At 35.9% G+C, this 12,644-nt stretch overlaps 1 protein-coding gene across 1 annotated transcript in view; it reads left to right on the forward strand.

The window, feature by feature from the left end:
* OLA1 (Obg like ATPase 1) overlaps positions 1 to 9,498 on the forward strand; it is a 188,400-nt gene extending 178,902 nt beyond the window's left edge. Inside the window, exons 9-11 of the mRNA XM_023730560.1 lie at positions 1 to 96; positions 2,171 to 2,293; positions 5,573 to 9,498. The exon at positions 1 to 96 is cut by the window's left edge and continues 1 nt beyond it. Of these exons, the coding sequence (XP_023586328.1) occupies positions 1 to 96; positions 2,171 to 2,293; positions 5,573 to 5,674 (321 nt within the window). The 3' untranslated portion in view covers positions 5,675 to 9,498. The remainder of the gene's footprint in view (positions 97 to 2,170; positions 2,294 to 5,572) is intronic.
* Positions 9,499 to 12,644: the final 3,146 nt, after the last annotated feature.

A 12,644-nucleotide genomic window follows, 5' to 3' on the forward strand; every position in this document is an offset into this window, starting at 1 on the left:
GCTTTGCCAAAGATCATTAAGGCTGGGTTTGCAGCACTCCAACTAGAATACTTTTTCACTGCAGGCCCAGATGAAGTGCGTGCATGGACCATCAGGGTAAGATTCATACTTATTCATCAGCTATATCCAGTTCCACACTATTGAATTCAGATTGATATCACTGACTTTGAAGTTTGTCATGGTGGCGGTTAGCTAGTCATTACAGATGAGGTTTTTGTCCAGGATAACTTTAATTATTTGTGAGCTGCTGAACAGTGAAAGTGGAGCGGCATTGATTGAGGCAGGTAACAATTGATTCTGCCTATTACATAGTCTGAATTTCTTCATCCTGTAGAATCTGTCTACCCTCCTCCTGTGGTCAGAGATAAGACGCACCAGTATTGTGCTTGCTTAATCTGTGTGACTGGGTTTGTCTGCAGTGAAATTGATGTTGCTTTTCATTTTGTATTCGCTAAGTTTGTTTGGGTTGCGGGTGGTTCTTTCCTCCTTTGCTTTGCTCGGATTACATTTTCAGCAATAAAAGCAATATGACATCATTATGCTCTTCGTAGATACACAGTTGGGCTCAAAAAGCTAAACTCAATGTGTAATAATTCATGCTTTTTTTATGAGTTCATAGCAGTAGTATTTATTTTTACAATGTTATATATTCAGTCTTGTTTCTTAAAAATGTGATGTGTATTTTAAATATTGATGTATACTGATTATGATCAGAGAGAATGACTAATTTATTCCCAGAGGACAATAGAAACTGAACTGTAATGGTTTGCTTTTAAATGTAAATATGCTGTAATATGGTAGTTACTCTTAAAAAATATTTTGAAATATGTGTAGTCCTAAATAGTGTGTTAGAGAAAAATAATGCTAGAACTTTTAGAAACACTCAGCGTCTTATTCAGTCTTTTATTATGCTTTTAAAGTATATACTACATGATATATTTTAGTGCTGCTTTGATTCTGTTTTCAGTGACTACTGTAATTTATTCAGTTACATTTATTTTGATTTAGTATGGATGCAAATATGGAGGCAGTTGAACATAATGTTAAATGTGTTGTGTGAATGTGAGCTTCACTTTTCTTTTATCTCCTCTCCCCTTTGTAAAAAAAATGTTTGATTGACTTCTAATCAAGGTCCTTTTATACAGACTTACAAAATAATGTAAAAGCAAATACGAGTTGGTAAACGAATTGCCAGAGTTTATTTTTACTATATATTTTAAAGACATATTTTAAAACCTTAAAACTTCCCAACTTAAGTATGTGCAGCAGGAAATATGACATGCTCTTGGCTTGAAAATGTGAAAGCTGGTTTATCTTAAGACTGATTGTAAGTATCCATGATTTAATGTGCTAAGATATTTAGTCAGGTAAGCATCAGTGAGTAGCCAGATTAACCCAATACATCTTTTATTGTAAAAACTGTGCTTTTAGTGTTAGACTCCTTATCACTTTAACATGCTTTATTAAGCAGCCTTTAGGTCACCATTATTTATCAAATTTCTTTCCATGGTTTTGTGTGTCTGGAATGTATGTCCTTGTAATTTAACATACAGGGTAATTATAAGACATTTCTCTTTCTGTATCAACCTGAATTGTCTTTCCTGATGGTTAGAGGAAGGGTATATTATGCAATATGTTCGGGAAATTTGTTACTTGAATTTTATTTTTCTGAGAATTTAACAGTTACTTGCAGAATACAGATTATATTACTTGTTGGAAATGGCTTTATTAAAAAAAGTCTATGTATTGATTTTTATATGTTCTTTAGATGAGCTGAAATTTTGAGGGCTTTTTATCTTTTTACAACCTTTGATAATTCAGCTTGAAAGCTGCTTTAAAATCTTTATTTATTTATTCTGCTGTGGAGAATGGAAAATTGAAATGAAACCTTCACCAAAACCAGAGCACTGTGTCTAAATCAATGAAGCTGTGAATGACTGTCAGGAAAAACAAGGCTGTACTTCTTTAATATCTATTGATCTGTCTGTGCTCAATCTTCAACACAGATAATGCCTCAGTGTCAAAAATGTACTAATTGTACACCTGACATTTTAACTGATACTAAACTAAGTTTAAGTTGAGCCCAACTGTAGATGAGAGAAGAGAGAATCTGCACTTACAGTCAGTCATCTTAAATGCAATTAGTTCTCTCTGGTCTTTCGTTTCAAAGAAAGGGACGAAGGCTCCTCAGGCTGCAGGAAAGATTCACACAGATTTTGAAAAGGGATTCATTATGGCTGAAGTAATGAAATACGAGGATTTTAAAGAAGAAGGTTCTGAAAATGCGGTGAAGGTAAGGAATAATTTTCTATTTTCATATTTTACAGTTTTTTCACTGATAGGAAGATACTTATGATAAAAATGAATGACAATTGTCTTTTAAACCATGTAGTCTAAAATAGAATAATAAAATTATCAGGGGTTTGGTGTTACTATTAACTGATTGAAAAGCTGTAGATGTTCACGTGCTTTTAGATAATTGAAAAAATGTATAAATTGTTATCAGTAATTATTGTGCATTTTTTCTATAACTGAAAATAAACTAGTTTTAGGTAATTATAAATAATTTCAAATATTTTCTATTCACTGATGGCTGATGAAAAATTATACTTATTACTTTTGAAAATCTGAAGTAGAACTATATCATTAGGATTAATTCAAGGAAAGGGACAGAACTAGTTAAATAAAACTTGTCTTTTGAAACTTCATGATTACTGGTATACTTTTTTTTTTTTTTTTTTAAGATCCTTCGTTTGATTTGCTTTCTCGACACTAGAGGGCAGGTCCAAAATTGTGCTTTATTTTAGCTAATAAGTATAATTTGATTTGCAGCCACTAATAGTGAAGCAACATTATACATGAGTAATAAATGATTTAAATTCTGTTGCAAACTAAACTTTGCTTGGCTTAGTTTTTACTTAGAGAAACCTAATGGTTATATCATCTCTAGTGGAGAGATAAGACAGCTGATTAAACTAACATTGTAAGAAGGCTTCTTTATCTTTAATTTAATTTGATATTTTAAAACTACCATAGAAAATGTTGAAGAATTTAAAGAGAGTTCCCTTGCATTTGCTATTTCATAAACTGAAAGGAATGCAAAAAAGTTTATTTCAAGTTTAGTTTATTCTCATTGGTATCATTGGAAAGATCATACAAAACAGCAGGACTTTAATAGAACTGTTGGAACCCTAGGAAGAGGAGGGAAGAAATCTTGGTATAATTGGTTCAGTGTGGAATGAGAGCCATTTTGGTTTTTAAAAAAGGGAAAGAAGTTACAGTTTTCAATCAAACAAAGTCATTAATTTTTCAGTGGTGTCATCTGTATTGATAGATAGTTATGCAAATATTCAGACTGAACTTAAACTAATTAGTTATACTAATTACACTTGAAAAATCTAAGATTGTTTTTCAACTTGCTGCATCGTGTTGGCATATATATTTTTTCAGAGTGAGGGTGATAAAAATGGGATTATTATCTACTAGTAGAATTCAGAAATCAGATTCTTCTTTTTTATACTCTCACATGTTTTTACCAGTCCTTAATGGATGTTTATGTTTTAATAAATGTGAATGATATGTGTAAATTGTGAATACTCCTTTAATAATATAGAGAAACTTTATACTATACAGTAAAATAATTTCTCCTGCTTATAGAAATATTTAACAATAACTGGGAACTTTTATTCTATAAATTGCAAAAGGTTAACCTCTGGCTTTTCAGCCTAGAATACCATTAAGTATTTTACGTGGTTTTTAACCTCTAAAACTAGCATTTCAAAATTTGAACTCCAAGTAACATGTAGCATTTATGAATTGCCTTATGCTTCTTTATTCAACAAATATTTCCTTATATATTATCAAGTAGTTTGGGTTTGAGAGCGAGACTGTGTATATGTGTATGTATGTATGTGTATTTCTAACACCAGTGCAGCATAACTAATTTAATGCCAGTGCTGTGAACTATATACTGAATAGCTCTGTGTGGGCTTTGTAGTCTACAGGGATATCACATTATTAGCAATCATATCTGCTTAGGCAAAGCTGGCTTCTACAGATGGCTGCTTTCAAGTGCAAATGAACTGGTTAGACGTGTCTTGTTTAATACATACTCAAGATTCACAAATGGGTATTGATTTTTTTTTCAACCAGTGTTTCTGATAGCAGTGGAAATGGATTAAATGGTCTCTCGAGAATTTAAAGGAACACTGTCACTTTTAATTAATAGTAAACTTGAGTGGTAACAAAGTATATAAACTTACATTAATATGTCATGTCAATATGTATTTGATTTAAATTTACTATATAGTTTTGTAACAGTGGGCTTAATTCTATAAATAAATAGCACATGGCCTTCAATACATTCCATTTCTTTACAAAAATTATGTGAAAAAATATATATATATGCCTTGTAGAATGTTAAGGTACGTTGGCTTTTTTTTAAATAAGCTTCATTTTGTATGTAGTGTGGATAATTGAAAATATGCTTATTTGGGCTCTGTGGTCTGGTTTGCTGATTTTAACCTCAGATGTGTAATCTGTTAGTGTTTTTGTTACTGATTAGTATAATTGCACTTAACACATTCTTATCAATATCTTCAAAGAGAGGTACTAATCTTATTGGGCAAAGGTTTCATGTTCTCAATAAATTCTAACAGAAGAAAAATACTTCGGAGAATTTATTCCAGAAGCTCTTCAAGTCCTCATTTTTGAGTAGCCACCGGTGGGGTCACGTGGCACCAGGCTGGGCGTGTGTAGTGTTGGTGGGTGCTAAATAGCCTGTCGTGCTTAGGGTAAAGTTGTGCTGTGCCACAGGGTCAGTCTGGGTTTCTGGAACTGCTGCTTGTTTGTATTAGAATTATCGGCATATTGCACATCTGGATCTCTACATACCAGCAGGTGGAATCAGTTGCTTTGCCTGCTAATTTACAAGTGAAAAAAAAAAATCTCTTTGCAATTTCAACCTGTTAGATTCTGCTCGTAACTCAGGCCATTAGTAAACTTCTTCATGATGAATTCTAGTACACACCACTGTGTATGGTCATGGTCAAGACTAAATAAGAAAACTCTAAAAGGAAATACTTCAGAATCTGCACACTATAATTGATAATAGTTTTCTTTATAGCAAACTGTCTTTTTGCCATCACAGTGTCACCAAAGAATTTAAGCAAATAAAGCAGCTTTAAACTAGTTATACAATCTTTTTCTGCCTGGTTTGATCTGTTTTGTTACAGTGACTTGCCGGATGTTTGCAGACACATCAGAAATGTACCATAAACAGCATGTAATGAAACTTAATGATATTGGTATAATTACATTTATGTACCAACAATTTAGTGGAGAATACATTATGATTATGTATGTATGTAAAATCTAGTTCTACCCAAATCAGGAATACTTTGTTTCTCTTCAAGTCTAGTTTTGAGCTCGTATCCCTTCCTATATTTTGCTTTTCTTCTTTATTTTTAATATGGCCCAAGAAGTATAATACTTTTTGCATCTGCTCCTACCATTTACCTTATGTATTTAGTTGTAAAATAATACCCATTTCCTCTATATTTCCTGTTTTCAGGCTGCTGGGAAGTACAGACAACAAGGCAGAAATTATATTGTTGAAGATGGAGATATTATCTTCTTCAAATTTAATACACCTCAGCAACCGAAGAAGAAATAAATTTTGTTACTGCTCAGATAAACATACAATTTCCAAAAGGCTTATCTCTTTTTTTTTTTTTTAAATTAAGTTTTCTGAAAACTAGAGGGACAAATGAAAGTTGGGATGGGAATCTTCTACAAACAAAATTATTTTTATTTGTTTTAAAAGTAAAATACTGCGTACCTCCCATGAAATGCAAGTTCACTAAATGTGAACAGCTTTCCTTTTCATGTGATTAAGACCCTACTCCAAATTGTAGAAGCTTTTCAGGAACCATATTACTCTCATGATACTTCATTAATCTCCATCATGTATGCCAAGCCTGACACATTTGACAGTGAGGACAATGTGGCTTGCTCCTTTTTGAATCTACAGATAATGCATGTTTTACAGTACTCCAGATGTCTACACTCAATAAAACATTTGACAAAACCAGCCTTGGTGTGTTTGGGGATGTCTGTATTGACTGACTGTGGTGTGCTGAATGCGATACGGCACCTGGTGGTTGCTGATTACAGAATTTTAAGGCGTGTGTATGACACAGTAACTGGCAGTGTGGGGCAGCTGCAATTGTATCTTAAAAGTGAGTCTTTCATGGGAATCAGAAGAATAGTATACCAGGGATTTGTCTCAAAAAAGTTAATTAATTTGTAGATGGACATTTATTGAAAGATGATAGCAGTGATGTTACAAAGGATATAACATAGGTGACGTGACCAAAAAGAAAAAAATGCAGGCAAGAAATTCTGCTTCAAAAATTAAGGGACTTTTGGTTTGTTGTTGTTCTGACCATATTGAAGAGAGTATTCATTTTTAATTCTTCCTTTGAAGTGATCAAATTGTGGCAGTTGACCCATTCATGTCTGGTAGGTTGTATTTTTGTTTCAATCAGTAGTGAGTGCAAAAGCTCACATGCTGACTCTGAAATCACTAAAAAGATTAGACCTTAAAATTACAAAGCTTCCTCAATACTTGTTATTGAAATATTTTAGGCCAGTTGAAATTGTAGCATGTATAGTTAAGCACTTTTTCTAATCGTACCAGAAAATTTTAAAAGAAACAATAATGACAAGTTAGCTAGTTGGAGACCATTTGCCGCTTAGCCTTTTTCTTGTATGATAGTTTTAGAGTTCTCTCATTCCCGTTCCTGCACCCACCATTCTCTCCCATGTTAACAGCCCTGTGAGACCTCCCTTGTCCCACTCCACAGCCCTTTTGTGCCCCTCTGTGGCTGTAGGACGATTTCAGTGGAGTGCAGATTCACACCCAGGCCTGCCTTTGCCTCTCTGCTGTATTACCTTGTCATATTCACTGCGGTTTACATTGAAGATGAGGAAGTATTAAAGAAACACATAAACTTCATATTGAAAGTTACCTAATGTCACACCAAAGGTAATAAAAGGGGTGATTTTAAGCATTTGGTTATACATGGAAAAGGATATTTAAAGAGGCTTCAGTTGAGTAGTAAATGAATTTGGAAGCTCTGTATTGAGTATGTTCTTCTTGAGTCTGAAATCAAGTGATCTTTTGCTAGCATAAAAAATGAGTAAACTGCAGCAGAGAAATAAGAATAAAACTAAGTGAAAAGTTAAAAAAGAAGAACCAAGTAAATCATAGATGAAACTCAGGGACAGGTGGAGTTGACCAAGTTTACTGAGAAAAATTCTTGTGTTTCTGTATTGGAGTAATGTATAGATTAGTGGATTGTTAAGAGATTTCAGCAGTATAAGAGGAAATCAAATATCTTGCTTTTGAGACTTCTCCAAAGTACATTACATAGACTTCTTAAAGAAGAAAAGTTTGAAATCTCATTAAAAAACCTTTAAGATTGTATAATTTTACTTTCTCTAGCTTCTAATGTGATAATTGCACATTGCAGAACAGAACCATTGATAAAGGAAAGAAGTTAATTTTGAGGTAACTGCATTCATTAGGGGCTGAAATTAAATGTTAAAAATATTTAATTTGGTTAGAAGTTCTGCGGCATTCTATATACATGTACAAAATTGTGTTGGGGATATTTCTCCAAAAGTTGAGAATTCCAAGAACTTTCATATGTATACAGGTAATATGCCTATATCTTAATGTTTTCTCTCCTTTAATATTGATGATAATTGGTGTATTTTTAAGATTATATGTAAATGTCATTTTACACCTAATTCTGTAGTTAAAAGAGATTTGATTTGTACCCAGAGTTTGAAAAAAAAGTTTGTGGTAGCATTTAGTTTAGTTTTATCATATTACCATCCTACCTTGCACTTTTGGCATGGCTCAGATCAGAACCAGGTCTCCCAAAGAAGCACAAATCCTTTTTGTCCTTCATTAACTTAGTTAGAAGTGAAGCTTCTGTTCACTTAAAATTTGCCAGCTCCATTTGTGGAGTATGTATTCTTACTCATGATTAGTCACCTTTCCTTCATTAGAATTCCAAATTGTTATTTATCTCTAGTTGTCTCCTTGTATTATATTTATATTCTTTGTATAAATACATATAAAGAATATATTTACTGTATATAAATTAATTTGTGTGTGTGTATATACTGCTTTGTAACAACCCTGGCCCTTCTCATTCAGGGAGACAGAGAAAATCCCTTCTTCCCTTCTTTTCCTGCCTCTTATATTTTTCTGCTTAGTCTACTTAAATTCACTTAATATCATGCTGTTTTTATTTTGCCAGAGACTTCAGAAATGTTGATTGTTTCTAATGGCATATTGCCTTCGCTGGAAAAATTGATCTCAACTTACTTTAAGTTTGCAAAAATACACTATGATGATGGTGTAAGTTTGACTTGTGAGTGACTTTTTTGTCTCCTACCCAGTTTGGGACACCTCTTAAAAATTGACAGTTCCTGAATTTCCTGCATAGTCTGTAAATATCCTGAGTCATTGGTAAATTTGTATTTCAATAAAAAGCCTGTGTTGCAATTTAAAAATATAAGAAAGAAAGAGCTCACTTGACCAGCCAGGAAGCAGTTCACAGACCTGTCAAACCACACAAGTGATCTGGTCCTTGGCTCTGCAGGTCCAGGTACTTGATTTTTTCAGCTCAGCTGATGCTGTGTGTGTATGTGTAACACTTTCTAAACTTCTAAGAATCTAATTTATAAACTAGAATGCCAAGTTATTCAACTACAGTAGGAGGTGTTCCTGACATGTAAATAACAAATGATGGTTAAGGCCCATACTCAGGAGTCAGGAGGCTCCTGACTTTGAATCCTGACTTCACCACTGCCTACTCTTGTGACCTTCCTTAGGCAAATTACTTAACCACTTCTGAGGCTATTTCTTCTTCTGTAAAATGGGGATAATAGGACCTCCTTCATGGGGTTGTTTGTGAGGATTAAATGGATTTATACATGTAAAATGCTTAAAACTGCTTGGGATGAAAGTGCTAAATAAATGTTAGCAATTCTTAAAACTTGTGTTTGGAGTGCTTTTTCTAGTGCTTATGTCCACTCAAGAGACAAAGTTATAGAACAGAAAGTTGCTTGGTGAATGTAAAATTAGAGGAGAGAAACATAAATCTCTAGGAAATCACTCCCAGGACCTCTAGTAGATGTCTCCAGCTTAAAATAAAACCAAACCAAACCCGTTGCCATCAAGTCGATTCTGACTCATAGCGACCGTATAGAACAGAGTAGAACTGCCTATAGAGTTTCCAAGAAGTGCCTGGTGGATTTGGACTGCCGACCTTTTGGTTAGCAGGCTAGCTCTCAACCACTATGCCGCCAGGGTTTCCCCAGCTTAGGATAGTTCTGTCTAATTGATCAACAAAGCAAATTTATTAGTCCTGCTTCTGTAGGGTCACAGTGAAAAGGTAGACACAGATAGTTAATTAAGGACACATAAGAAAGGAAGAGAAGGAGCTCTGGTGGCACAATGGTTAAGTACTCAGCTGCTAACTGAAAGGTTGGCAGTTCGAACCCACCCAGGCCTAGCAATCTCCACCCGTAAAAATTACAACCAAGAAAACCCTGTAGCACAGTTCTATGCTTGTCACATGGGGAAGCTGTGAGTCAAAGTCGACTCCGCAGCACCTAACAACAGCATAGGAGCCTTTCTCGTGATGGTCTTGTAACTCCCACCCAAGTGATTGGGCAAGACTGTGTGACAGGGTAATTATGGCCCACCAAAGGGATTGGTCAGCTTTGCCATCCTGCCGGGCTTAAAATGAGCTGCCGTAGAGGTGGGAAAGAGAAGATCCCACCACTACCAAAGAATATCCAGGAGCCAGCACATCCTTTGGACCCAGGATACCTGTGCTGAGAAGTTCCTGGAACCAGGAGACAGTGAGAGAGAGCACTGTAACACTGAAGGCAGTGAGAAGAGGCGGCAGAGACCTGGCAGCAGGAGACAGCGTGGTGGGCCTCCTGGCCCGTGGGGAGAGAAAGCTGAGTGCCTTTGGGCAGAAGCCAATAGCCAGGGAGAGGCATGTCTGTGAGTACAGCTGGAAAGAGGCTGTCCTGATGGAAGAACTGTATCCTGAGTGTTCTTGAGCCTGAATTGTAACTGCTACTTCCCTAATAAACCCCATAATCGTGAGTATTGTCTGTGAGTTCTATGTTGCCATTGCAATGAATTATCGAACCCAGCAGAGTAGAGAGTGCTGTGTGAGGGACAGTTGGTGTCAGAATTGGTAAAGATGGCAGAGAGAGGAGACATGTTTGACCTCTGCCTCATAGGAGTCAGCCTTGGGCTGTTGATCTTGGTTCTCCTTCCCCTTGTGAAGTTAGAGGAGGTCAACCACCACTCCCAAGCCATTTTTACAGAAACTCAGTCACATGAGTCAGGGTTCTCAGATCCAACTCTTCTGTCACTCTGAATTTATGTTTCCCAAACCAGGTGTCTTAGGCATCTAGTGCTGCTATAACAGAAATACCACAGGTGGATGTCTTTAACAAAGAGAAATTCATTTCTTCACAGTCAAGTAGGCTAAAAGTCCAAATTCAGGGCATCAGCTACAGGGGAAGGCTTTCTCTCTCATCAATGTTCCCCAGGACTAGGAGCTTCTCCACGCAGGGACCCTGGGTCCAAAGGGCGCCCTCTGCTCCCGGTACTGCTTCCTTGATGGTATGAGGTCCCCGTGTCTCTCTGCTTCCTTCTCTCTTTTGTATCTCAAGAGACTGCCTCAGGACACAATATATTGTAGATTGAGTCCTGCCTCACTGACACAACTGCCGCCCATCCTCCCTCATTAACATCATGGAGGCAGTATTTACAACATATAGGAAAATCAGACAATACCAGGAATCATGGCCCAGCCAAATTGATGCACATGTCTTTTGGGGGACATAATTCAATCCATGACACCCGGGAATGGCTTATTTTGATGCCACTGCTGGAGAGCATTTCTGTATCTGTCTCAAGGGCAGAAACCTTCATAAGATGGCTGTGTTTGTGGCCTGCACCTGAAGGCCCAGAGAGCCCATCCAATAAAGTCAGTATATTCTCCTGTCACAGGAATATGGGACAGACAGACAATAGTGTTAAGTCCTATTCTTTGACTCCTTTTTCTGGTCTCCATGCAAATCACTATTTTTCTTGGGAAATAAACCATCTTGGTTGCTTTAGAGTACCAGGAACAGGTCACATCCTCAATTAATTACATTTTAATCATGTTTTCCAGTCTTCTTGATACAGATTTACAGAACATTCTATTCAGGATTGTAACTATAAACTATCTTTTGAAGGAGGTTATTTGCAGATTATTTTTTATCCATTCTACATTGATTTTACTCCAAGAAAATGACGTATGAGGGTATGCTAGTTGTCTACCAGAATGCATTCTTCTTCATGATAATAGAGTATAACTGAGTACTTGGCTATTCTGCTGCAGACTATTTCCCAGCCTTCCTTGCAGACACATGTAGACCCGATGACTGAGTTCTCATTGCTGGAATGTAAATGAATGATTAGACTGCTCCTAGATACAGGTCCTAAAACCTTGGATATGTGCTTCCCTCATGCATCATTCTTTCCAGAGAACTTTAATAATGCAGACAAGGATAACAAACACCCTAAGGGGTAAGGAATGGCAGGGACTTGCATCTCAGAGTGACTGGTTAGCAGAGCTACCCAAAACCTGGCTCCTTGCCTTGGGACTGGAACGTGAGAGAGAAATAAACTTCAATGTACTTTTAGCTATTATATTTCTGGTGTAGCATATTTGTCTCCACTGTACCTTATTTGAAGTTCATAACTTCTGTGATATTAACACAGTTTTATAGGGTGGAAAAGGCTTTGTAATCAGATCTGGATTCAGATACTACTTCCACCACTTAGACAGCACCTTGTACTATAGACTCATCCAGGCTTAGAATCTTCATATATATAATGAAGATAATACCAACATATGGATTAAATGGCCTAGTGTGTAAAGACTGAGAAGCGTTCCAGATATGTAATAGACAGTCAGTAAATGTCAAATTCCTATCTAGTTTCTTTCAGTATCACCTAAAGTAAGCACTATTAACAGACCCAATCCTTGGGTACTACACACAGGAAAAATATGAAGCATGTTTTTCTGTGATTACTTAAATACCTACCTTGCAGAAGAAATGTAAATTTTTTTAACGTTGCTAAGGAATATTCTGAAAGAAAACTGCTGGATTAAATGATAAATGTGACATTTTGCTAACAACATTCCAGGAGTTCGTGTAAATCATTGAGTTTTTGGACTGGAAAATGTCATTTGAGAGTATCTTGCTTAACTCATCTATTCTGTAAATCAGAAATTACTGAGGATCAGAAAGATTAAGTGGCATGTCTGAGATCACACAGCTAGATTAAATAATGCTAGTCAAATGACAAGTCAAAGTAACAAGCTGTATTCCAAAAATTAATTTATAAGCTAGTTATCTCGAAGTTGGAATTAATTTTCTCTGAAAATAGTGATTACACTTTCAGCTTAGCAAAGAAAAAAGGGGAAGGAAGACCAAATATCTCAGCTTGACATTTGAGGCTATCAATGATCTGGCCACAGCTTACT

This window comes from Trichechus manatus, unplaced genomic scaffold (assembly GCF_000243295.1).
Source record: "Trichechus manatus latirostris isolate Lorelei unplaced genomic scaffold, TriManLat1.0 scaffold00037, whole genome shotgun sequence".
Classification (NCBI taxonomy): Eukaryota; Metazoa; Chordata; class Mammalia; order Sirenia; family Trichechidae; genus Trichechus; species Trichechus manatus.